Source organism: Melanostigma gelatinosum (genome assembly GCF_949748355.1).
Source record: "Melanostigma gelatinosum genome assembly, chromosome: 19".
NCBI lineage: Eukaryota > Metazoa > Chordata > Actinopteri > Perciformes > Zoarcidae > Melanostigma > Melanostigma gelatinosum.
Window position 1 is genome coordinate 192,622 of NC_136652.1, and position 27,946 is coordinate 220,567.

The following is a 27,946-nucleotide window of genomic DNA, read 5'->3' on the forward strand; positions in this document are numbered from 1 at the left end:
CTGTTTATTTCCCTTTTAAATGGGGCCACATTTGTAAGGAACATGTATTTGTGGGATGAGCAGCAGAGCTGAGTCTGTGGGTTGCGCCCATGAAAAATTTGCCAAATCTTCTCTGCCAATGCAAACAGAGCAGTTCATCAGAGGCGGCCTCCAGAATGTGGGAGTGGAGAGAATGGAATGGCCTGCCAGCAGTCCTGACCTCAACCCCATTGAACACTTGTGGGATCAGCTTGGGTGTGCTGTTTGTGCCAAAAATTGTCTGGAGGCTTGTAGACCAGCTGCAATAACCAAACAAGAAAGGGATCTGTATCTGCCAATATAGATAATCAAATATCAGCAATTAGTATAGGCGGCAAAAAAACTTGATCAGGGATCTCTAAAAGTTATATTTGCTCCCTTTTCTCTTTGGTGCTGATCAGACCAGTGACTCTGATCGATGATACGATCTGAACCGTGAGTTTTATGATCCGTTGCAGCACTAATCTAGACTGATAAAAAACACTATAGGTAAGGTGAGGACAAATATGTGTTTTGGATTTGAAGCACAATAATGATTGAGATGTATCAGGTGTCCTTCTCTTTACTAACAGAGTCGATGTGTTTGTCATCATTGCAGAGGCCTGTTAGAGGCAACGGGCACAAGGTGGAGACATGGTACAGTGGAAGTAGGGGACCATGAACACAGGGCCAAAGATGTAGAACTGGCCCACACTGAATCCCACTTCCAGGATGATCTTGAAGACCAGCTGGGTCATGTAAGTGCAGAAGAGGATGCCTGTTATCTTCACCTTCCCTCTGTCATCTGTATACTTGGGCTTCCTCTGTACAGTTCCATGAGTGCTGTCCCATAGCCTCTCCAGCATCTTCTTCTCTTTGTGGATGATGTGTACAGCATGGCCCAGGGAGACTAGGGTGGGCGTTGACACAAAGGTGATCTGCAGAACCCAGTAGTGAATATAGGATATTGGGAACATCCAGTTGTAGCAGGCATGTTTACATCCTGGTTCCTGGGTGTCACAGTAGAACTCTGACACTTCGTCTTCCCAGACTTTGTCTGCAGCAGCACCCAGGACAAAGATCCTGAACAGGAAGAGGATGCTCATCCAGATCTTCCCCACCACGGTGGAGTGAGACTGGACTTTGTCTAGCAGTGACGACATGTAAGACCAGTCCCCCATGGCTGTAGGCTACTGTCTGAAGTAGAGGAGAAACACAGACATCAAACTTACAGTTGTGGATTGAAAAGGTAATGAGACCAGTACAGAGATAAAGCATAATACTCTAATCTTTTATTTATCAAGGTGTCCAATTCCGATATCGATAAGACCTCATTAAATCCAGAGAAATTTAAATAGAGTGTCGCATGAAATAAAATAAAACCAATTTAAAAAACAAGAAGTAAATTAATTAAATAATATTTAACTCTGTTGACCCAGCCTGACTGATCCTAGTGTCCTGTTCTGGAGCTCCCTGACGGTGCCCTGGTCGTGCTTTGCTGGCATGGTAGTGGACGGGGCGATACTGCCCCTGACTTTTTTTTTTACAGAGGTTATTATTTTGCAATTTATGCAATTTTCCCTTTCATTTATGTACTTTCTTATGGTATTTTCTTTCATTTCAAAAGGCTCAGGCAAACACACAAACACACTCCGAAATCACACAGTTCTCCCATACACTGTCTATATGATGTTTGCTGGCTTGTATCTCACTGTTCTTGTTATGTTTATGTATTGTCTCTTGTCTTGCAATAAAATACATTTAAAAAATGAAAAACCCTATATGATTTTGTTTTTTCATGATAATAAGAAAACTAAGTGAAACATGGAGGAAATGTGCTGCTGCTAGATGAGGGTGACAAATAGGTAATGCCTAGAATCGTAGTACAGCACAAGAGCTCCTCCTGTAGATCACCATGTTGAATGATACATTGTGATCCATGATATATTGTACAGTTAATCCAAAACATGTGTGCTTGGCTTTGTTTCTGTCCATCTACGTAAGTCCCGGTCCTTGATTATGATTGAGTCGAGGCTGTTGTATAATACGGACTGCGTCAAACAGATTGTCACAAAATGTCAGATTTGTTGTGAATTTGGATTCACTGGGTGCGCAAAGCATGGAAGAGATGGACAACATAGAGGATGAAGATAAAAAAGAAATTGAAAAGCTGGAAAAGTGAAGAAACTAAGCAGGACCGTTAAATAGACTATGTGGTTCACTGATTTCAGACCTGGTGTGCCGACAAAGATTTTAAAACAATCACCTAAATGGAGCTGAACCAGGCTCTCTTATGGTTTTATGCACTGTGAAAAAAGGGAATGGTTATAGCAGGTAAGCAGAGAAGAAGCTGGAGCTTCTGGCACTGCACAAATATAACGCACCTGTCCATCTGAGACAAACAGCCCTATATACCAGCAAAGACAAGTGCCAACATGATTGAATACCACTTCAATAACTGCACAATTAATGATAAAATCCAAATAGATGTTAATAATCACCCCAATCTGTAAGCATACTTTCCACTGTGTCTGTGTGTTGCTTGGCAACCCTTCTGTTTAATGTAGAAGTGCATGGCTTGGTGGTTATTTGAAATTTCACTTTTATCAGTTTGAATAATAAAGGCCCAGATATCAAAAACTTTTGCTTTCTAAACAGTACAATCTACTGACATATACATACATAAAATGAAGTAAAAACTTGAACTAGTAAGTAAGAATTGCGACTGGTTTGTCTTATAGAAACACTGAATACCTCCTGTGACACAATAGCTTGCAGAAACATTAATTAAATTACATTTTATTTGTATAGCCCAATATCACAAAACACAAATTAGCCTCAGAGGGCTATGTACCGCATACGACATCCTCAACAAAAACAAAACATTAACGGGAAAAAAAGTAAGAAACCTCTGGGAGAGCAACCGAGGACAGAGAGAAACATACATGTACTCACCTGTCAGGCTTCAGATATTAAAAATTCCATCACAGAAGAGTGTGTAAGACAGTGACCAGAATGAGACTTTAATGCTGTTGAGGCATATTGGTTTGGTCTGACTGACTCCCGTACACTTCAGTCTGCTGCTCACAGCTTCTCGTTTCACTCAGTCAAACTCGTGATCATTTTTGATGAGTCATGCCGAGTTCCCATAAAGGATTGATGACCCTTAACACCACATTGTTCTATCATTAATTATCTCTGTAAGTCATATTTTGCCTTTCCTCCCACTTTGATTGACGGGTATGTCACAAGCCTTATACCCAGACTGTACACCTATGTTCATTTCATAGAGGCAGAACACTACAGGTCACGATGAAACTGCAGGCAGAAGTGGCCCAAATCCGATTTATTTTGTACATATGTGACACAGATATGTACAAAGTCATACATACATGTAGTGGTAGTCCTATGTAGTCACAGGAATTCATGCGATTTTGACATTATCTGGCTCCGACTCTGCATCCACACACTGTTCCTTACAGAAGTAGCAGCCACTGCTCCCAGAGAGTCGTAATTAAAAATGGGTATCTATTTCTCTTCATCCTTGTCATCATCTGCTCACAAATTCACTGGCTACCACTCCACATTTATTTGTATAGCCTCAGGGACTTTATAATCTGTACAGCATACAACATCCTCTCTTCTTGGATCTTCATATCGGAACAAGTTTGCTTTAATTTAATTTAGTTTAAAACTTATACTACACATTTCCTGGAGAAAAAGACCCTCTTTAAGACAAAGACCTACATTTAGGACTCTATAATGTCAGTTGACATGTTTTAATGGTACATACACAAACAAAATTTCATTTTAATTGAACAAACCAGTTGATGAACAGCAGGTATGGAGCTTTCAGGGCCCCCGTCTGCGACTGATGCATCCAGCCTCGGCTACAGTGTTTCGTAGCAGCTTGAACTTCAGTGTTGCTAAAGGGTAATTGAGGAGTGAGGGTTATTCATGGAACAGCTGATTTGGTGTCAGCACTGGGGTGTCATTTGTCAACATCAGTCCATTTCAACACTACAGGGTGACGCAGTCATGTCACGGAGTCTGGGCGGGTTAGTGTGGCTTAGGAGGATTCTAATGATTTTGCAATGTCAGCTGAAATATAAGAGGGAAGTGAGAGAATCCCAGTCACTGTGCAGGGGCTGACTGAACAAGACAGTAGTCATTTCTGAGGTAGGAACAGTTTTGTTGATATCAAGTTAGTGTTAATATTGTTCAAATGCCATATTAATTATTGACAGGTTAAAATGTTAAAAACATGATGGAGAAATGTAGTTATTTGCTTATATTTCACAGCCTTCAGGAGTCTTGCGCTGGTTTCAGAATGTTTAGAGAATAAAAATATACTCTGGCATGGAAAAATACATTTCGAATCATATGCAAATGACGAATTGCATATAGAATCATCCTATCCTATTTAGTCCATCCAATACACGGGCCCTTTGTATTTCCTGTTGCAATGTCTGTTAATGCAGTAGCTGACTGGAAGTGAACCTGGACCAAAGCAGTTGCCCTCTCCCCTCTCACAACAGAATGGAAATGAAACGCATACATAGAATCTTTTTCTGTGTCTTTTGTGGTCTCTTGTAACCTATTTGACCTTTTTTGTTTTCTATTTATCGAGCAAACTTCTGGAACAGGATTTTTGTTGGACTATATTCAGAGGTACTGCTGCTTTCATTTATAAGACTAAAAACAAGCACATTCAAATTTCCTGATTGAGAGAATCGCATTCCAAAAGCCTTTCTTTAAAATCACAATTGGCATCAGTAATACATGTTTCTACAATATGACCGACTATATCAATTTCTTCTTTTGTCCATAACTTATCAATTAATGAAAATATCTTGTCCAAACTAATTTGCACGTCCTTCCTGATGGAATAGCAAGACTGTGTGAAACCTACAGTTACATTGACTCACCTGTTTATAGAAAGACAAGTTGGTAAGTGTGGACTGTATTGCATGTATCATTTGTGTTGTAATTCTGCCATGTCTTGTCTCAAAATCCTCTTTGAACTGTTGTGTGTATGAAATATTCTACACAAGTAAGGTTGGTTCATGCCGACTTGACATGAAACCATTGCTCTTCATCATCATCTGTCTCTTTGTCTTCTCTCTCGTAGTCATCATGGGGCAGTGGTCCTTCCTTTCTGATTTGTTGGAAAGGTGCAGTCACACTCCACTGTTGTGGGGAAGGTCTGGATGAGTGTTCTCTTCCTCTTCAGGATCTTCATCCTAGCTGCTGGTGTAGATGAAATATGGGGAGATGAACAGGAAAACATGGACTGTAACACCAAAAGCCCTGGCTGCAGGAACGCCTGCTATGATCGATCCTTTCCCATGTCTCACACACGCTTCTGGGTCCTCCAAATCCTCATGGTGTCCACTCCAACACTCATGTATCTGGACCATGTCCTGTTCGTGATTCGCAGAGAAAACAAGCTGAGGAGACGCTTGGAGCAGAAACTGGGTAAAAATGGGAAGATTAAAGCTCCAAAATATTCAGATGACCATGGCAAAGTAGAGCTCAAGGGCATCCTGCTGGTCAGCTACATGACGCAGCTGCTAGTCAAGATCTTGCTGGAAGTGGCATTCATTGTAGGCCAGTACTTCCTGTATGGCTTCATACTGATGCCCAGTAAGATTTCATTTCCCGACTACCCCTGGACGGCCCCGGTAGACTGCTTCATAAGTCGTCCCACAGAGAAAAATATCTTCATTGTCTTTATGTTGGCGATGGCCGTCCTCTCTGTGATGCTCAACATCATGGAGATGTTCCACCTGATGATCTCAAAGATGAAGGAGAAGTGAAAGAGCAGTGGCTCAACAAACCAAACCACAATTGAACTGAGGGAGTTCAACTTTGCTGAAGGACTGTGAGCAGAGCTGTTCAGCTGAGTCAGTCCGTGAGGGACCTTGCTCTCGCCTCGCTTCAAGGTTGTTACACATAAATATTGAGTTAAGTACTACATGTTTCTTGTATACTGTACCAACAGTAATACATCATATGTTTTAGGATTGTATTAAACCCTATGTGTCAAATTCTATATTCTGTGGTTGATATGAACATGACATTATCTGATTCAAGAATACTAAATGTGGAGTTGAAACTTAAGTAAAAAAAAGAGTTGTCTAGATTTTGAATGTAAATTGGATCGATGTGCATCTGTTGAGTTAATGGCTAACCAAAGCACAGAATTTCTAGGTCATTTCTTAGGTAATCTCTGCATATTGTGGCTGGAGCTCTGGCTCAGGGTCACTTTGACACACTTCCTCCTTACATGCATGTTGGGCGTGCCCCTTAGGAAGCTTAGTTGGATGATGACCATATGCTGCTTTCTTACATTCAAAACTCCCCAAAAATGTCTTAAAGACACAGAAAGCTATTCTACAAGGAGAAGTGCAACTTAATTTATATTGTTTGGTTTTAAAAAGGCTCAGTGTGTAGCATTTAGGGGGATATATTGGCAGTAATAGAATATAAAATAAGTAAGTGTGTAATGACTTAGAATGAACATTTCATATTTACATAGGGAACAGGTCCTCTTCATGTAGTCCACCACATTGCACTGCCATGTTCCTACAGTAGCCAAGAACGGACAAACCAAACACTGGCTCGAGAAAGAGCTTTCACTTTTTACGTCACCTGAAGACCACCGTACTTCTACACGCTTGAGACACAAGAATTTCTGTTGGCTGCAATGTGCAGCCAGAAAATGATCACACTCTTTCCATTGCTATCTAACACAGACGTAAATCACTGTTATTACATTTAAATATTGATTGTAAATAAGTAAAACATTCTTTGGCTTTGCTGTTAAGTGTGTCCAAATGTTTAATACAGGAGCCACATAGAGACAGACCTGGGACACGAGCATTTAAGGTAAAATACTGTCTTCTGGAACATAAGCCTTTAAGTTGACAGACTGCCTACTTGGACTCAAGCGTTTAAGTAAAGAGACTGTCTCCTGCACCAAAAGCCTTTATACTAAGCCATTATGTTAAGAGAAGGTCTTCTGGGCCACGAGCCTTTAAGTTAAGAGACTGTTTCCTGCGAGTTTGCCTCATTACTTGACACTACCGCAAATTCATTTTCACAGGAAGTAAAATCTACATGAGAACCTCACTTAATTCCTCTTCATTTACCATGAATATTTCAAAACAAAGACATTGGACCAGCTGGAATTGCTCAATTATTTATAGCCAACAACCCATGATGCCATTAAGGTAAATTTCAATTCAATGTAATTGATTTTTGTAGAGCCCAAAATCACAAATTTGCCTCAGAGGGCTTTACAATTTGTACACATACGAAATCCTCTGTCCCGGAACCCTCACTGAATTTCAGGTTATTGCCCAACTATCAACCTGACTTCATATCTCAGAGTTCATATTAGTTATATTGTTATTGCGTTACATCTTGGGTAAGATTTATCAACTCTACATTTCCCAGTCTATCTCATAGGGGTGGGGGTAAAAATCGATACAGCATAGTATCGCGATATTTTGCGTGGCGATATTGTATCGATACACGGACGCAAAGTATCAATCTTTTATTATATAAACTATTTTAATTTTTTTTTAAAGAAAAATAAAGAATTACTAGAAAAATCAAATCAATTGCTTTTTCAGTCCACTAGATGGTGCTGAGTTGTTTTCTGGTGAGGTCAGCGTGATTGGTAGGAAGTTGGTCAAAACAAAGAGAGACATCGGAGAAAGAAATCAGAAATGCACCGTCCGCGTTTATATCAGACGTCTGGACTTATTTTGGATTTTTTAACAGGGAAGGGAAGAAGGACATGGCTATGACACATTGATATGACACATGAATATGACACCGTCGCATCGTTTTTTCACCGACACATCCGCGCCCAAGCCCGACAGGGAAGTGAAGCTTAAAGTTGAGGAGTAGGCTGTGTCCCAATTCAGGGTCTGCATCCTTCGGAGGACCCAGCCTTCGCGGTCTACGTGGGTCGGGTCCTTTGAGGACCGCAAAGGCTAGACCAGTGGTTCTCAAACTGTGGTATTACAGGTGGGGCGCAGGGGGAAATGCAGAATTTTTGTATTTAAAAAAAAAAATATATATATATATATATTTTTTTTAAAGTAATTAATAAATACATGGCGAAATGCCTGTACTTTCGTGTAAATGTTTACGTTACGCCGTTAACAGGTTACGCTTGCGCATGCGCGACGGCCATGACCCTTGGCGACTCACATGTGTGGCTTAGTGTTCCAAACGAAGAGACATTTGGCGGGAACAGAAAAGCAACCGCAAGCGATGCATCCGAGACGAACCGAGGTTGCACTTTATTGTTATCTTGAAAAGATGTTTAGTGCAAAACAGGTTAATTGCAGCCAATTGCAATCAGCAATTTTTTGCCAAATTGTAGTTATTTTTTGCACAGATATAACTTTATTTGCATTGTTCTACAAAGTGATTACACATTTTATTTGTTTTTGTCTGATGGAGCAATCTAGTTTACTTAAAGGTGATTGTAATTTTCTTTGTTCTATTATTTGAAAAAGCAGTCACAAAATGTTGTTTCAATAAAAATTCAACACGGACCATTTTGTTACAATTTTGTGGGGGCAGTGGGGCATGAACATTTTTCTTCCTCCAAAGTGGGGCGTGACAGAAAAAGTTTGAGAACCACTGGGCTAGACCATGCGGTCTCCGAAATGAGACTGCCTACCCTACAGAGGACTTCCTGTTTGCGTCAACAGCTGTTCCCGCCCCGCCCCCCTCTTGCTGCTCCCATCGCTTAGAATCCATGCTCAGCAGGATTATAAATATATACACATAAATACAATAAAATATTTCAGTAAATATACTTTGAAGTTTTTAGTTTAGTGTTTTTAATCATCCATTCAAAAATTCATTCATAGTTTTTCACAATATTGTTTTTCTAAATTAATAACTCAGTATAACTTGCGATGTTGTCACTTGTTGACTACATACAGACATTAATACAACTGTTGGCTACTTCAATATACAGTATATGGGACTAAATCATTGCACAAATTAGACATTATTGTGATGTTCCGGACCTTTGATGAGGAAATTCTCTCAAACTGTACCTCGTTGAATAGTAATTGAATACCCCTTATATAGATCATTCTTCGTTTTTAGATAAGCTAAAACAGTATGGCTTCACCATTACTGCATTACAATGGATGGAAAGCTACTTGACAAATAGGAGGCAGAGTTTTCTCTGTCTTTGAACATATGAGACATACTGGTTTTGAACTGGTTGTATGAATAATTAACATACAAGAGTCTGTCCATTCTTGGTTAAAGGCTCTGGTTAAACTTTCCACATTTCTCTTTTTCGAGCAAGTCAATAACTTCTCTGACGCACATACTTTTTCCCTGTCTCGCCCGTGTGTGCGAATATCACACTCGAGTCAAGGGCGATGCTCATCTGAATACACACATATGATTGGACAAGCAGCATCACGTGAGATGGCTTGCTACGCATATTCAGTAACTGGTTGGTGTGTTTCCTGGACCGCTGAACGAGTGCCGTAAAGTCTAGAAAAGCTGCGCCAGTTAAAACAGAAGCGCTCCGTGAAAATGTCATGATTCTCAATTATCTATCTGCTATATCCAGGGTCCAGATACAACGGCATCTGGGTCTGGACTCTGACCTCGGTCCGCCTATTAGTGACCACGCAGATAATTAATTTGCCTGAGCTTCACTGCTATTATAGCTCAGTCCCTCCAGCCTTTTCAACTATAAGAGGACGCAGAAGAAAACACAATTCCACCTGTACTATTCGAATGATTGAACAAGTTTATTTCCAGACTACAGAAGGTAACTAAATCAGACATCAGGAAAAAAATTGAATTGATGAGCCACACAGCAAAACGTGATTGCATTATTGTCCACATACATAGTAGCCCATGGTTTCACATTTTGGCTTTCTTTGAAACCTCTTGGTCCCAGTCAGTGTCAAGAACATCATTACTTAACTCAGCAGAGTCAAACAGAGACAGTCCAGAGAACGGACCCTTGGAAGCATGAACACTACTTGGTGGAGGGCCCAGCTCAAAACACTTTCTCTTCTTCAGATTGCCACTTTGATGGGCAACAGGACCATCATTTGCCATGTCTACACTTGTTCTTTGGTTTGAAGCATGAGAAGGCTGTGCTTTGCATTTAGATATTGTTTTAGTTGGTGACTCTGTCCCTTGTTCATGTCCCTGTCCTGGTGTGAGCTCTGTATTCTTTACTTTGCTCATTACAATTTGCTCTTGAGCATCTTTAGAATTAGCTCTTAAGTGTCTAGTACCATCAATTTGAAGTGGCCTTTTTTCCACTTCAGTAGCAGGATCTGTTTCGACTTCAGCTGTGCAGAGAAATGAGAATCTTGAGAGTTTAGCCAGGGTAGAAGAGGCCACAGTGGACATAGTGTGGCCTGATTTGTAAAGTGCTGGATCAATGACGATAGTGTTTGGCTTTACTTTAGTCTCCTCACTGGTGTTGACTCTGGGTATTTCTTCTTGACTCACAGTTTTTCCTTGAGATGTGGCTTCAGATCTTTTTCCTCCCACCTCACTGACACAGCTCACCTGTATTGTCCTGTTTTCGCCTTCCGAAAGATTTAGGTACTGGTTCTGCCTTTTCTTTCTCTCCATGTCTGTAGGTGGGTCAGCTGAGTCATCATGACTAACTGGCTTCGGCTCACTCATTCTGTTTTCTGTGTAGGTGTGAGGATCTCTGCTGCCCGAGTTACATTGAGTTTGGAACTCTGCACTGATGGCTGAGCTGGCGTTAAGGCTATGGTTGTTGACTGAAGGCCTCATCTTCCTTGGTTTGAATATAAAGCTTGACAATTTTGCATGCAGCTCTTTACCTGTTTCAGCTGCCATCTTTTCCTTTAGTACAGTACTGATGTTCTTAGTTTCAGTCTGGTCCTTCTTGTCTTCCTTCTCAAATCTAGTTTCTTTGCCAGGAGACAAGTTACCCTGAACTAGGTTATTTGAGAGGCTCTTCTTAGCTGAAGACAGTAAGCTGCTAGTGTGGGAATCTAAAACATCAGTCACATCTTTACTTGCATCTCCAGACACCACCCTCTCTCCATGCGGATGATTCAGCTCCAGGTCCCTTCTTCTGTGTCTCAGATTATTTGAGACTCTCTGAAACACCCCCCCCAAGGACTCTGGATGTTTTTTATCGTTCTGTCCTTCAGACTGCATCATCTGCTTTTGGATTATGGAGCTTCTTTCTTCAATGTTTTCTTCTTGTGAAGTAGAGGTACTTGTTCCAAACGGATTTGAAACGACATTGTGGTTTAATGATGGGCTAGTGTTACTTAGAATGTCCTTCTCAGTTGGAGAGCTTGGCAGTTTAGTTGCTGTAGACATGTCTGACCAACTGCAGTTTGGTTTTCTATTGAAGTTTTCTAGAGCTGATGTAGTTATGGACGAGGCTATATCATCTGGGGACAGTAATGAAGTGATGGAGTGGAACCAGTCCAAGCCACTGTCATCACTCTTGTTACTGGTAATGTCATGGCAGTGTGTTTTGTTGATGGAGTTTGTGTCTCTGAGTTGATGTTGGTAATGATCAATGCGGGAGGCCTCTGAGATGTTGCTCTTCAGCCTATTGAACAAAGAAAATGCAGATTAACTCCTTTAGTGATGTCTAAAGCTTTCGAAACCCTGATCCATGTACAATGATGTGTCTATGAACTCCACGGTGATACAAAACCTACTTAAAAACATTAGAGATGATGATGCAACTGTGCAAAAACACAGGTTGCTGTGGAAGTATTGAGAGAAAATACAACCACAAGATGAGATAGAATAAAGTACCCTGGCAATGTCCATCCCAGTATTGATGGTCTTAAAAACAGTGTTTTGGTTGCATAGATATGGTTACATGGACAATACGTGGTAGGATTAGGAGGTTCACTGATCTCTTTATGCGATTTGGTGACAATTATGGAAGAAAAATAACACGAGTCACATCCACACTAAGACGTTTTGGTTTTAAAAAGGAGAACTTTTGCTTTACACCTAGAGTCCACACTGCTCTGCATTTTAGAACCCCTGAAACGGAGACTTCTGAAAACTCTGTGATTACGTATTGTGGACGCACTCCTGATTGTTGTCAGTAGGGGTATAACAGGGGTTCAGTATTTCTGCTTCTACAATTCTCCATCATCGGACTCTTGGCTGTATCTTATACTCATTTATACAGATTAACACAACAGACTGACTAAATGCACATGTGAACTCACATTGTAGCAGGGCTTAAGCATTCTCATCATATGTTTTAAATCTGTATCGTCTATGATGGGAGTGTGATCTAGGGCTGCAACTAACGATCATTTTAATAATCGATTAATCGGGTGATTATTTTTTCGATTAATCGATAAATCGGATTAAAAAAGCATTAATTTCCAACACTATTCAAAAACAGAACTGATCTTCAGAAAGTGCACAAACAGGTTGCTCCTTGAACATCCCTGAGCTGTTAAAAGTAATAATAAAAAATAAATTTAAAACATGGACCAACACAAAAAACAGACATGTGCACAAAAATATGTATATTTTTGTTTAAAAGGGACCTGAGCTGTCGGCACAATAAATAATTTAGAAAAAATAAAGAAAAATACAAATCAGAAAACTTAACAGGATTTGTTTGAACGTCAGAACTTGTTCTCTACACTACACTCACAGACGCACACACTCACAAACTCTCACACTCACAGACGCACAAACTCTCACACAAGTTCACTTGAAGCTTATTCATTAAATTATTACCATCATTGTAGTAAGTGCAAGTTAAGTTCATTTATACACCACATTTAAACAAAGCTTAATGATCAAGCGCTATAAAATAACTTTTTAAATAAATTAAAAAGTACATCACACAAATATATTTGTCAACAATAACTGATATGGGACAAAGCACAGAATATATATACATAACAGGATGAAAAATGAATGGGCCAAAAAAGGCGAGTGAATAAAAACGTGTCTTTAGTCTTGCAAACTATACCAGCCCTGCTTTACTACTGTTATTAACGAGCTAACGCTAACTTGTCATGCTTGTCAAGCTGGATAATGAGTAAACACCAGCATCAGAAGAGCTACTGGAGGGACGTTAGGTTCCTCACTTCAGAACGGAACTAAAGTAGGATTCTCTAGTGATTTACCCTGCTGTTGAACATCCTTCCTCCTCATCAAGGACTCCAACATGTTTACGTTGTTGAATCAGGAAATAAATCCTGTCGCCGTCTGTGTTCACCCAGAGCTCTACGATACCTCATATCAATAGAGACCGGACCAAACTATGTGTACACGTGTGTGTGTGTGTGTGTGTGTGTGTGTAAACTGTGGTGGAAATTTATCATATGGTTCTTTTAGTGATAACTTAAACACTTAAACCTGCATATACCAGCCTAACCCTTTTCCCACGAAAAGGCTGGGAACCTGGCCTTGGTGGGTGAAGCGGCCGACAACATCTGTGAGGGGGAGGGTGAAGGGAGAGGAGACGAGATAACGCGCATATATACTCTGCTTTGTCTTTTAATTGTTGTTAGATCTCCGAACCATCCGTGGGGAAAGAGCTCTATACATTCAGCTGAATTATTGTTGAAGTGTCTGTTCATTAAATATGTTTTTAGTACTTTAAGAAGTTCCATCGTGATTATTTCTCATTATTATTTTTCCACCACAAATGGCGAAGAGGATGGGATCGGACGAGTAATCAGGACTCCGTTAGACGACAGAAGCGCAAACAATATAGCTATTCCTCCCTGAAGGTGAGAGGCTGTCAGACGGGGTTCCAGATTGCCGCTCCGATCCTGGAACCGGGAAAAGAATCCCACTCGGTGAGAGATTATCTTGTGATGGCGCAGACACTTTAATGGTTGAACTTCGTGCTCACACGTTTAGAGTGCTGGACAGTAGGTCCTAGTGTAACTTGAAGGTTTTATAGGGGTTTGGGGTATCCTTTCAAGTTGATTGATTGGACCAGATGTTCTTAAGATCCTGAGACGGTTAACTAGAGCGAAGTTGGTAAACCGGTATTGTTATGGGAAAATATGTCATAGTCTTATGCTTTAGGATTGAAGAATGTAAGTCTTTAAAAGTGCAGGCACAAAACCTATTTGAGTAGATGATTCTATCAGTTTTGCATCCAGGTGTCTTGTTATCTGGTTATCTGTTTTCCTGTGCATTGTTTCTGTCTTCAAAGACGGCGACACACAGAGGCCTTGATTACAGTATTTCCTTGATGGGCATCAGCTGAAGGGCATGACCCTCTTTAGGAATTTATGATGTGTGATGGTTCACAGGCTTATTCCGTCTCTGCAATACTGTGACTTAACTCTTTGACCAGGTCACAGTGACATCAAAGGACGCATCTGGCTGGGTGTATCCATGGTTTATTGTGGGGCAAACTGATAACAAAGGGATTCGTAAACAGGCCATAAAGTGCCTTCAGGGTATCGTAAAGACAGGACACTGTGCTTCAAAGGAAAACATCTGCCTTGACATCTTTTATTATCTTCTGTCTTCTTTTGTTTATTCTTGTTTGCGAACCAAGATAACAGCATGCTGGTTGGGTATAAATGTCTATGCATTTAACTGTGTCATCAGAGCATCTCTAACAGATGACGGTGATGTATCTGTGAGACTGTGTTCTCTTTGCTTGCAAGCAAATAAATTGACTATTACAACTTTGATCGTTCATCCAGACTCTGTTTCATTTGACATTGATTTGATAACACTTTGACACTCTTCTCCCGACTATTCATAGAAATATTCCACAACAGTATTCTCGCACACTGTTAGGGTGGTTAGCGTACAGACGTGTCCTGGTGAACTTGTAGTATTTCAAAGACGATTTGGTGTATCCTTTCAAGTCGATTGATTGGACCATATTGGGTTTTGAAGATACCAGAATCTACAGTAACTAGAGAAGATGGGTTAAAGTCAAAGTTAGTCTGAGCCTAAGCAGCCTGATGCCAAGGTCTTATCTCCAATAATAAAATACATGTGGGACAAAGATAATCAAACGGCCAAACAATTGGAAAATGGACGAAATTGGGGTTCCCTGGAAAAGGCAACTTTAGCCTACGACAAAAATTGGATCAACCCAAACCGTGTCTGGAGCAGAGAGGACAAGGCGACGCAGAAACAGATGAAGTAATGTCCAAGAGGTAAAGAAAGAAACAAATATATTTGAATAAGACATATACAACTGATAGAAAAGGAAAATATACTGCTGAACTTTGTTTTTGTTGTTTTTGTTTTACATGGTCGAGTGGATCCTGATCTGGGCCCCGTGCGTGTCTAACTTAGTTAGCAGGATACTTTTCAGGATAAGATGACGTAGATCAGGCTTTTTGGTTCCACGACGCAAGTTCGGCAAAATCACCATGGCAACACATCCAAAAGCTTGAACCTGCTCCAGCGCAGGCTCAGTGAAGGTAGCTGGATAAACTGGTCACTCCCCCGGAAAGAATGGCAGCTCCCGTCATATACGGTAGTCTAATGCGCATGCGCATATACTGGGAGTTATACGGGAGTTTCGGAAATGCATGTAAAGTGAGACACACTGTGATCCTTAAAACCAGCTGAGCAAACTAAGACGCCTATATTGCATTAATGTACAGCTCCCTTCCTCAGAGATCCATTGATGAAGGAGGATATTAGTTGGATTAGCATTTTATAGGGAGAGAGTTCTTCCACATCGCCAAGATCCGTTATCACATCATGATGACTTCCTATACGAGCGCTATCGATTCTGCCGACAAGAAATCATTTATTTACAGACCTTCTCGAGCCACACATTGAACACCACACGCCGCAGCAGAGCATTGACTGTCCCGCAGCCTTGAGCTGTTCTGCGAGTGGTACATTTTAGTACAGTGTCGGCGATGCGGAGAACATCGGGAAAGCCGCTGCATGCCGTGCTGTTCGCAAAGTTTATTTGGTGCTTAATAAACTTATGGATGTGTCCATGGCACATATTGTATTGACTCACCATTCTGAATTGTGTGTGTGCTTAGTGTTTACTTGCTCCCATGTCCTCTTGATGGCTGGGTTGCATACATGGGGTTAAAGCACTCATAATGATATGACAGTGTTATTAGTACACCAGCACATCATTATTGTAGAAAATGATTAAGGTGGACTCATGATAAGAATAGAGAGAATCACACACTATTTCTTTTCACTGCTTCAATTGATTGAATGTCTGATTATGAATAATACACATACTGATCCGCCCATATTCTCTCACACACATATTCAAACTAGTTCTATATGGTAATCTACACATAATCTATGCATGTATATACACATATATAGTAGGCTACATGATACATAAGGGCATACAGTACATATATCCTCATATTAATTCGTATCAGTTAGATACTCTTTGGGCTTGTTTTTATCTACTTATTCTGAAAGAGTTGAGATCATTATTGTCGCTATAGATCTCATTGGATGATGCATTCATGAAGTCTACTGCCAGCAGGCACATTTAAAGACATATCATCTGATTGATTGGGGTGATGAGGCATTAAAATTAGCTGATACATTTTCCCAACACTTACGCATTTAACTTGTCTGTGATATTTTGTCGTGCTTCCTGTCCAGCCCTCGCAGCGGTGGCGGTGTTCGATTTTGCCGTGATTATGGTCTTGAAATCCTCATATGCGTTCATGATCATCTCCTGCTCGTCAGCGGAGTAAAAAGAGGCTCTTTCTTTGACTTTATTTAACATTGTACTGTTAGAACATCATGGTTTCGGTGATCGGCGCTTCCCCCTTTTGACGTAGGACGAGCACGTGCAATCATCCTGATCCCGATCGTCTGGTTCGAATTAACGAGACTGTTTGAGAGCGGATCAGCCTTGCAGGAACCGAGATAGCCTGACATCAATCATCTCGTTAATGTAGGTTGGCTAATAGGACATTTGATCGACTTTGCTGAACCACTTACGTGGCACCGGGCCCTGGTCTCCGCAACGCCGCTGCTGTATGCTCCCCACAAACAACATTACAGCCAAAAACCCACCAGTCAGCACTCCGAGGATGAACAAGAAGGACTCATCAAAATCTATGGGCACTAAGTCAACGCTCACAACTACAGCCCGTCAATGAACATTGATGACAATATGAATTTGGATTATCTGAACGCGAGACAAAGAGGACATTACAACATAGAAAGAAGACGTGAAGAAGAAGCCATGACTCATGTGGAGAGTTCGAAGAGCAAATTCACAGAATGCAAGAGAACTTTGACCTCCTTTATTATAAAATATCTGCGGCATTCGCACCAGCCGCAATCGACCTGCAGTGTGTTGTATACGACAATGGAGTATAACCATGCAGTGACAGCCCTGACTGGACTTTGTAAGGAGGCTTTTACATCATCCGTGAGCCTGAGATATATCACACCTAAGAGAGTTGTGTGACATGGAATACTGCAACCATATTGCAACACACTGAGGAGCAGTACAACAACAGACAACAAGCAAAGACTGAGTTTGTCAGCGCAAACCCGAGGATGCCCAGCCGACAATGCTGGGGCAGAAGAGGAAAACAGAGGGGCAGAGACTTTGAGACACACACCAGCTGAAAACTCTGTTGACTGTGTCATCAATGTGGCCAAGCCGGACACAGAGAAGAGACTGCCACCAATCTCCATGGAACAAAGACTGGTGGGGAGGCTGAACAATCAGATGGAGGGGAGGAGCAGGGGCAGCGGGGCGGACCCCAGTGATGGACCATTGGACGCACACACACTACAACAGAGGGTGAGTAAACTTTAGATTCTGACGAAGACAACCTTGTACATTAAAAACACACATTAGAAACTAGACAAACACCACTAACACCCACATACCATGTGTATTCGAATGAGAAATTAAGGGTTTAGAAAGTTACCACCGATTATGTTAACTATTAATAACAGCTGGTGCTCCGCATGTGTTCTGGGAGGCTACACTAACGAGCTTAACGGGAAAACAACAGCAGCAACACGCATTCTGCTACACACTCGAGGGCACGGGCCATTCAGATATTAGATGTAAAGAAACAAACGCAGTTGACTTACCAAATGCTGTTCACTTAAAGACAAACTCCATCCTCCTTTCTTTGTTGACAAAGAGTTTAATCCCACGGTTAAATCCCAACTCACCAATCCGTTTCTCCTCCTTCAGCCATTGAGTGTTTAAAAAACAAAGCTAGGTAAAAAAAACAATAATCTACACCGAGCAAAATGCAACAAATGTCATTTATTCCATATCTTTCAATTTGAACTCTCACTACTCCGACTAAGCCTCTGCTGTTAAGTTTCATTTCACAATAGTCACGTGCTCGCCCACTGACCAATCACAGCACACGCTGCAGAGCTGCAGATAGAAACTGAGCTGCTCGTTAATGCTGACGTACTTGTAGGCCAGCTAGCAGTCTCTGGCACGTCAAAGAATACGCCCAACATGTCAAACTAAAGATCGGATTGGTTGAACACTGACAATCAACAATATCGTCTCCATTTACTTTAATCTGCACTGGCTGCAGGTGAGACTCTGCAGGCCTCGGGCCTCTCTTCTTACCTAGAGACACAGAGGTGAGATCTGATTGAATAAAAGCTCCACTTAAAACAAGCTCCACTGGAAGCAGAGCAACTGAGGAAGACAGTAGCTGTGAAACTAGAAAATGCATTTCCTGCTGAAAATGCGTTGGAATGCTGAAAACTGAAATTAATCGCAAAAACACTGCCGAAAATAGATATCCAATGCAAAAACAAATTGCAAAAAGCTTAATAATTCAAAAAGTTTAAAGATTACAAATATGAAAAGTCATATCACACCTCTCCTGAAAGAGCTGAACATCTTGACACTTGAACAGTTTCTGTGGCTTAAAATAATTCATCAGTGGTGATATTTGTAGTAGTGTAAGTTGTAGTACAAGTATTATCAGTAGAAGTATTGGTAGCATTGGAATAAGTACTAGAAGTAGTGATATTTGTAGTAGTAGTAGAAGTTGTTGTAGAAGTATTATTAGTAGTAGAAGTATTAGTAATTAGAAGTAGTAGAAGACGTAGTATCAGTAGTCATAGTAATAGCTGTAGTATTGGTCGTAGTATTTAATATCAGTGGTAGTAGTAGTAGTAATAGTAATGGCAGTAGAAGATGTAGCAGTAGTTCTAGTAGCAGTCGTACTAATAGCTGTAGTAGTATTACTACTTTTAGTAGCATGAATAGCAGTAGTAGTAGTAGCAGTTGTCGTATAAGTAATAGTAGCAACAGCAAAAGTTACAGTAGAAGTAGCAGTAGTAGTAATACTATATTAGCAGCAGCAGTAGTAGTTGTCGCAGTAATTTAAATTTTTTATAAATTTCAATACATGTAGTGTATTTAAGAAAAAATATTAAATTATAAAATAGATAACTTTGTGATTCTGTTTAGGCCAGCAGAGAAGGCTTTGCAGGTCCTGACGGCCCACCACTGTACACACAAAGTTATTCGTCATGGCGTGTCCTTCCCCGATTCTTCACTACCCTATCACATGACCTTTTGCAAGAACACCCAATCTATGTTTTCCGTCGCCTTGACCGCCTTATACTCGTGTTACTGTCAGTAACATCGTCAGCCCAAGCAAAGAAAGCTCTGGGCTTACTTTACACCATTGGTGTTGTTCCTCTTGAGTATTTTCTGCAACTAAGCAACCCTCTGCAGAGTAGATACCAGCATGCTCATGCCCAGTGTACGTGATCATGCGATATGCGTTTTCAGGGTTTTTTAAGCATAGATGGAGATTATTTCTGAATAAGTGCTAAAACGCTGGAGTGGACTGAGATGTGTAGCTGAAACGTGGGAGGCAACACTTGACTGAGACTCAACAAAAGCCATCAGTTACTCACCTGGCCTGTCTGTCCATCTCTTTCTGAAGGAGCAGTGGAAGGTTCAGCCCTTCCAGTAACATCTGACACTGAATCTGATACTGCTGACAGGGGTCATCAGGGAATGAGGTGAGTAATGCATTCACATTCCCCAGCAGAGCGCCGCCCTGAAAGACGAGTGCACCGCATAGTTACAGACTGCCACAAGATCACAGGCTGCAGCATTATGGTGGAAAATGGGCCAAATGGTTAATAGTCACTAGGGTCAATGTCAAAATGTATCACAATAATTTGTTGAATATTAATCAATTCAATATTTCTGCTGAGCTTAAAGAATAAGCTGTCACTCTGTGATGTATCCTGAACATCGCAGTGACTTTCAACCAGGCCACTATCTGGATGCATTGAGTCCCAAAGCATATAAGGTTGCATAAAGATTCATGTAAACTCTAATTTCACAAGGTGATAGATCGATAAACAATATTTATTATTGTAGATCAAAAAATGTCGAAATGGGCAACAGGGAAAATCTATTTAAATAGATACAAAAATAACAGATACGAAAATAATAAATGAGAAGTGCTGCAGTAGACACTGGTTGCAGCCATAAAGCTGATATTGCATTGACTCCCTAGTTTTCAACCTGTCTCAGCACCATAAAAACACAACAGGACATACAAACTCTTACTGTCTATTTATTTTGTTGTTGATGCAACATTGATTGTAATGTTAGGATTTGGTGAAGAGATTTCTCTGAGCAGCTGGTGAGAGCCTTATTGCTTGTATCTGAGGGCTGGTTAGACACTGAAACTGTACGCTGATGCTTCAGATGATAGAATAGGCTGTGCTGTCTCCAGTCTTTGTTGGCACAGATTTTCAGCACAATTAATAAATATCACCAATCTGTTTCATGAAATTCAAGGAGCCATTTTTTGATAATTTAATAAATGTGTAAACATTTCTAGTTTTTTGTTTATCATTATGTGTTATTAAGTGTAGACTGATGGGCAAAACCAGCATTTTTTTCCATTTCAAATTACATCTACAACACAGTAAAGAGAGTACAAAGGAAAGTTTATTTTACAGTTTAAGTATACAGTATATATTACTGTTGTCCATCTTTGTGTCTTTGTCAAATGAAAACTGAACATTGTTCCATCATGGACAAAATACATCACTGGCATTGTAAGTTACAACACTAATATTAAGAAACAGAAAGACACGGGTAATCTCATTTTTGTGATCAATATTCTTGTAATAAATAAAATAAATAAAATAAATAAAATAAATAAAATAAATAAAAGAAATAAAATAAATAAAATAAATAAAATAAATAAAATAAATAAAATAAATAAAATAAATAAATTAAATAAATAAAATAAATAAAATAAATAAAATAAATAAAATAAATAAAATAAATAAAATAACTTGCCTTGTAGCAAAGAAGGTAATTTTGTTTTCATCTTACCTGCATGGAGCACTCCATGACAGAGACAGCCATGACAGCATCCTCTATGGTCACTATCTGTCTGTACATGAGCCTGGCATGGGCTGCAAGGTAAAAAAAACAAAAACCTGTGAGTGGTAGAAAGTTCTGCTGCTTTCAGCTATTCATACACAACTCAATTTATTCACATTTTGGCTTGCCCTAAAACAATGTTTGCGGTTACATTTAAAGAAAGTTTATATCATAATTAGATTTTATTAGCTTCTGTCAGGGTGTACAGAAATTAGGGCTGCAACAACGAATCGATTTTATCGATAATAATCGATTATTAAAATAGTTTTCATTATCGATTGTCAAATTTCATTATCGATTCGTTGTGTCGCGCGATTATTACGCCACTCAATGAGTCGCAGAGATGTTTGAGATAAAAAAAGGAATAAAAGAGCAGAGCACAGCGCAGGTTGTTGTGAAGTGGAGCTTCTAATGACGACCAAGACACGTCTGGTTTGAACGGAACACTTTACTTCCTGAAAACTGCAGTTTAACAACTGTTGCAGTGAACAGACATATATTGCACCAGACATATACGTTTGGTTTTGACTTATCGTTGTCATTGTTGTCGTGAATAAGCACGTATCATGCTACTTCCTGTCTCTTCACAGTAACATCACTTCCGTTTTCATGCTCTTCACAATAAAAGTAAACATGCACTCAAACAATTTACAACAGAGGAAAGAGAGAAAATATTCCGTCTCCCACTTTTCCTGGAATTGTATGTGCTCTTCGCCAACTTTTCTCTTCACGGCAGGTTTTGTGAAAGACATGACTGGGACTGGGTGAGATATATTTTACTTCCACTTGGTGTCACTCCTGAATCACGTTTCAACCAAGTGACGAGTTTCGCAAATTCACGTTGTAAATATAAAACTCCCACAACGACTCGGCAAAAAGGTGCGCGTGAGAAAAACGCGTGGGCTGCATTAACATTACACTCAACACGCAAAACTATTAGCGTGGGTAGGGGGCCGCACAATATCGGCTCGCGGGCCGCAATTGGCCCGCGAGTTTGAGACCCCTGCTCTAAACCCTACCGAAAGTCCGTAATTGTGATATTTGTGTAATTTTTCCATAGATTTTGGCCTATTTCTAGTCCAGATTGCGAGGGCCCGTTCATCGCTGCTCGCAGCTTTAATTTTCTTTATTTTTTATAAATTATTTATTGTTCTGACAGCTCATGTATGTTTTTTGTGTTAGTCCATTTTTTTTTGTTGTGTACTTTGACATCCTGCTCCTCACAGATTAATCAGATCCCTCTAAAATGTTGTCAGAAAAGCCTTAATACCTTGATAATGCTTCATTGTGAAGATTGTAAGAAGTTGTCGAAGGGCGGCGACGTAGCGTCTCGGCGAATTTCGATCCTTCGCCATGAAGAAATAAACTGATGTAACACGACTCCACATCATCTGATCTTCACCAGATTACACGTGTTTGATTAGACTCCAGGCTTGAAGACATTTGCAGGCCAATTTTGAATCATAGTCATAGCGCCACCTACAGGTAACAGTCAGTTAAAGTAAAGCCTTTATACTTTGCCTTGTTTCTCTTATGCTGCATTCACATCAAACGCGTCGCGAATTCATCGCGCCGCATATTCGACCAAGTGTTCATTCGCGTGAACCGCGCTGGACGCGCCAGAGAGGGGGCGCGGCTTATCGCCCTGCAAACCGTTCAACTGTCCTTAACCATGGAAAAATTAACCTATTTCTGCTTAGAAATATGCAACCGGTATTTACAGACATTAAACGTATAAGTATTATGTGTGTGCTCATTTGCAATAGTGTTGCGTGTGTCATAGAGCAAAGGTTTGAATCTCCGGGTGAGGCGCTCACGCGCTTCCCGTACAAAGAAGACGCTCTGACGCACAGAGCTCTGAGCTTTAAAATGTAGCATTCTGGTGTACTCTGAGAAGAAAATTAAGTGATAACACATTTACTTTAAAGCAAATGTATTATTCAGTTATTAATCACGATTTCCAGCTCTATTATTATTAACCTTTATTTAGACACAATCCATTGAGACCGAGGTCTCACTTTCAAAAGTTTTGGTCAAATAAAAACAAAGATAGCAAGAGTAGCGAGAACCATCGCCTGTACAAATAAAGTGATTCGTTTTCATTTATAATATTAATATTAACTTCCACTGTTACTGTAAAGCTGTTAGAATTGTGGCCCATCTTCTATTTGCAATTAATATGCATTCAATCCAGTTCAATTATTTAAATGAAAATGATAATCTACTCTGGCTAAAGTAGTTTATCAAGAGTAAAATAATAGCTGTGATCTATACACTCCTCTGCATTAGCAACCCGCCGAAATTAAGGTACAGGCACCTTAACCCTCTCATTACTTCAGGGTTCTTGGGAGCAACGTGGGACTGTTGGGACTGTTAGTACACTGGCTGTGGTCATTACAGTGAACAGTGTGACGAGAGGACATGTGAGAGGACACGTGAGCCCTTGTTGCTGTACTTTATCTCCTTGGAGCAGAGGCTGCATTTAGCATACCCTGAATATCAATGTATTTAAAACACTGTGACAGCGGGTAGCTGTACTCACGTCCGTTTAGACCTCCACCTTTATCCAGGCCCAGCTCCACCTTTATCCAGGCCCAGCTCCTTCACAGCTCAGCCCTGCGTCAAGCTGCGCTACAGACAGCCTCCTCTCCCTGAAGCTCTTTGACCTCATCATCTCATCAGAATCTGAGCCTCATGTTTCGTGGTCATGAAAGTTATTTTGACCACGAAATCATCCTCATTCTACTTTGAGTTAAAAAAACAACCTGCAACAAGATGTTCCGGTTTAACGTTAATGAGTGACCGCGTTAACTGAACCGGAACACGGGGGAGCTGCACGTTTCATCATGTTACGTTTTTTCCTTCTCGCGATAATGACGAACGTTAACAGTCGACAAAGTTCCGCATGCAGTGGACGTTAACTTAACCCAGCAAGTCTGAACTGTAACGGAACATAACGGAACTTAAACTTTAACGGAGGGAAATGAAGACGCTGTAGACATCTGAATGCTGATTGGCCAAGACTCGTCACATCAAAGATGTTCTATTGCGAAGATCACGACATCACATTTTCTCCTCGTCTCACTCCAATCTGAGAAACGCTGGCTGGCCAGTTGACCCCCCCTCCGAAAAAAAACTCTACGGATCTACATGATTCACATGGATGATATATTTTGATTCATAAACGGCGAATTTCGCCAAAAAGCGACAAGTTTGCAGGTATGGTATTTGTAGGTGTTGAGCTTCATTTTTACGAGTGCAGGCCCAGGTATAAAATGCACAGCCCGCCACTGCCATTACGTAATAACTTTTGAATTCTTACTACCGGAGTGTACCATTAGGGAAAAGTTTAAACACTACATGTCTATCTGATGGTGATGTAGCTCAATTTAAAGAAGCAATTCCATCTGTATTTAACTCAATACCATGTCTTAGTATAACAGAGAACTCCTATGATAACTTTAGTCTGTCCCAGGTTGATTATTGTGTCGATAGTGCTACAGGCTCACTGAGAGTGACACTCAACTCTATTGCTCCTTGAAAAAAGAATCAAAGGAGGTTCGCGCCATGGTATAACCCTCAAACCCACAAATTAAAGCAAACATCGCGAAAAGTTGAAAGAACATGGTGTTCCACGAATTTGGAAGAATTGACAGTCTTAAGATATATAAGAAGGCCCTCTGTAATGCTAGAGCAACCTATTAGTCATCGTTAATAGAGAATAGGATCTACCAGTCAGCACCGTATAGTCAACATTCCTACCACAGGGCAAACTCAGATCCGTTTACTTTCTATATCTATATTAAAATTGCACTTTAGGGGTCCATCATTTGGTAAGTATGAGAACGGACCACAGCCAATCAATCAGCTTCAAAGGCTAAGGTCAACTAACTTATGATGATTCATTAAATTGAGATCAAGTTAAAGTTCCCTCCTCACCTTCAGCCAGTCTGCTGAGACTCTCCAGCATGCGGATGGTGGTGCGGGCAGCGTTGCGACCATCACTCTGTCTCTGCAGCTGGTAGTAACGTGTCAAGATGATGTTGGCCTCCTCAGACAGCTGCGGCTGCAAGCGTTTAATCACACTGAAGTAAGCCTTTATTTTCTCCAAGGACCACACACTAGCAGACTCAGCAGGCAGCCCTGAAAGCAAAACAAGAGCACTGATGTTTCACTACTTCATCATGAAGCCTTTGAAAAAATTAATGCTAGAGCATTAAATCATTACAGATTTGATGATGTACAATCACAAAAATAAATACTTAATATTTACTTCATATCTTAACAAAAACTATTAATAATAATTAGCCTACTGCTAAATCAACATTCTGCTATTTTCAAAAAAATACTGTATATGTTCAGACGTAAGATGTTTTCAGTGTATTCATTTTTTAGGGCTGTACCAAATTACATTTTTTAATTCAAAGCTGCTATTAAGGTTTTCCAATGAAGCGCTGAAAGATGAGTGAGCGCTGAGTGGAGACAGCATCCTCTGTGCATCTGTTGGCTCTTTATGCAAACTGGTGAGGGTGAGAACCAGTTTCTCAAAGCACTTCATGCCACAGGGTGGTAGATTTATACCTGGACACTGCAGACTTTTTAGGTACAGGAACAATGGTAGCTGTCTTGAAGCAGGCAGGAACACTCTCCTGTGAAAGTGATTTGTTGAAAATGTCAGTGATGACATCAGTTAGCTGGTTGGTACGCGTTCTTAATGGTGCGTTCACACCGGTCGCGTTGATTTTTTGACGCACTGCAAAAAAGCGTCCAACGCACTGCAAAAAAGCGTCCAACGCGCCGCCGGTTGTGTTCACACCGCTCGCCGCAAAATCTCGTAGCGCCGGAGAGGGGGCGTGGTTTATCGTCCTGGAAGCCTCCATCTGGCCGCCATTGTTTTCCGCCGTCAACCATGACAGGAATAAGGACAATTGCTGCTTTGTACGTGTTGTGGAAGTCCCTCAAACATCGGAATGCCAAACGCCGTCATGTCTGGTTCATAATATTGTTCAGAGGAGCTCCGTGGATTGTATCGAGCTGTATTCACTGTCTAGCAAGCCACCGGTCGCTGTTTACTACAGCTGTAGGAACACAAAATAAACTGATTTTTTGCTGTGATTCAACGGCAATAAACCGACAAAAAGGGACTCCGAAATAACTACGTAATGATGCCGATTTGTACTTGTCTTCTCCGACAAAAAGGGACTCCGAAATAACTACGTAATGATGCCGATTTGTACTTGTCTTCTCCGACAAAAAGGGACTCCGAAATAACTACGTAATGATACCGATTTGTAGGTTACTGGTCTTCTCAATGGAGCTCTGATGGATCGGTGCTAGGCTATGCTAACATCGTAGCAGCTCCACCAGCACTCAATAACGTCACGTAGACGTAAATACGGCAGCGTCTATTTATTGTTTGTACCGTATGGTTTACACACACACATGCATACACATAGTTTGGTCCGGTCTCTGTTGATATGAGGTATCGTAGCGCTCTGGGTGAACACAGACGGCGACAGGATTTATTTCCTGATTCAACAACGGCAGGAAGCCAGTGATGACAGGGGGAGCAACTCAACGCTGATAGGCTATCGCGCCACAGCGTCACGCGATTATGTCGCTGAAGTTGAAAAATTTCAACTCGCGCGTTGGCGATTTTGCGGCGTCCAACGCGTCCACCGCGTCCACCGCACTGCAATAACGCGTCCAACGCGCCGCGGGATCGCAAAATCGAGGCGGGCCAGTCTCATCGCGTCTGTGCATAGACTTTGTATGTAATCTCGACGCGCGTCAAAAAATCAACGCGACCGGTGTGAACGCAGCATTAGACTGGACCAGGGATGTTATCAGGCCCAGCAGCTTTACTCATATTAACTCATCAGTGATTTTCTCACATCCTCTGTGAATATGTGGGCGGTCCTCTGGTAGACTTGACAGCTGACTCTTTGTTGAGGAGATGAAAGTGAGTATAAAAGGTGTTCCGCTCATCTGGCAGCGTGACCTCACAAATGATGGGTGAACTCTTGCTTTTTTAGCCTTCGTCATTTTGGATTGTCTGCCACATAGCTTTAGTGTTGTTGAGGTCTCATTAGTTTCTCTTGACACCTCCGCTTTGCCTCCTTGATACCAGCTTTCAGTGTTGCTCTAGCGATACTGTATGCTTCCTTGTCACCTGACCAAAAGGCAGGTTTTTTTGGCTTTGGATAGTGCCATCAGCTCTCCATTCATCCAGACTTTCTGGTTGGGGAATGATCTAATTGTCTTTGTGATTACCACATCATCACCACATTTGCTGATATATGATGCTACTGTTGATGTATATTTCTCCAGATTGATACATTTTAACAAAATGAAGGTTGAAAATCCTGTTAACAATTTGATTTGGCTGCAAAATATTCACTCAAATGTCCTCCTGTTTGTCAAGCATTTAAAAACAAATTGGTGCATGCTTATATTAGTGAACTATTAGTGACAGCCACGTCTGAAAAGCTCTGATCGCCATCGTTACAAAAAATTCACAGGTGCACGACCAAGTGCCACGACCAC

General features: G+C 40.8%; 2 protein-coding genes and 1 pseudogene across 3 annotated transcripts in view; 1 reads left to right on the forward strand and 2 right to left on the reverse strand.

Annotated features, from left to right (window-relative positions):
* Window positions 1–313: 313 nt before the first annotated feature.
* On the reverse strand, window positions 314–3,039 carry LOC306793779 (gap junction Cx32.2 protein-like). Its single transcript, XM_079291545.1, has 2 exons — window positions 2,953–3,039; window positions 314–1,194 (listed from the first exon to the last, which is right to left on the reverse strand). Exon 2 carries the CDS (start codon window positions 1,176–1,178, stop codon window positions 624–626), a length of 555 nt encoding a protein of 184 aa, XP_079147671.1. The 5' UTR covers window positions 1,179–1,194; window positions 2,953–3,039; the 3' UTR covers window positions 314–623.
* Window positions 3,040–5,133: 2,094 nt separating this feature from the next.
* LOC306793634 (gap junction Cx32.2 protein-like) lies at window positions 5,134–5,974 on the forward strand (annotated as a pseudogene). The gene has a single exon. The product of its transcript is annotated as a gap junction Cx32.2 protein-like (transcript).
* A 3,017-nt stretch (window positions 5,975–8,991) lies between these two features.
* mcm9 (minichromosome maintenance 9 homologous recombination repair factor) overlaps window positions 8,992–27,946 on the reverse strand; it is a 35,238-nt gene continuing 16,283 nt past the window's right edge. Inside the window, exons 12-15 of the mRNA XM_079290331.1 lie at window positions 25,340–25,543; window positions 21,350–21,432; window positions 19,903–20,048; window positions 8,992–11,614 (exon numbers count right to left, since the gene is read on the reverse strand). Of these exons, the coding sequence (XP_079146457.1) occupies window positions 9,919–11,614; window positions 19,903–20,048; window positions 21,350–21,432; window positions 25,340–25,543 (2,129 nt within the window). The 3' untranslated portion in view covers window positions 8,992–9,918. The remainder of the gene's footprint in view (window positions 11,615–19,902; window positions 20,049–21,349; window positions 21,433–25,339; window positions 25,544–27,946) is intronic.

Excerpts from the sequence above, each read along its gene's own strand:
- LOC306793779 (XM_079291545.1), bottom strand. The coding sequence starts at position 1,178 with ATGGGGGACTGGTCTTACATGTCGTCACTGCTAGACAAAGTCCAGTCT.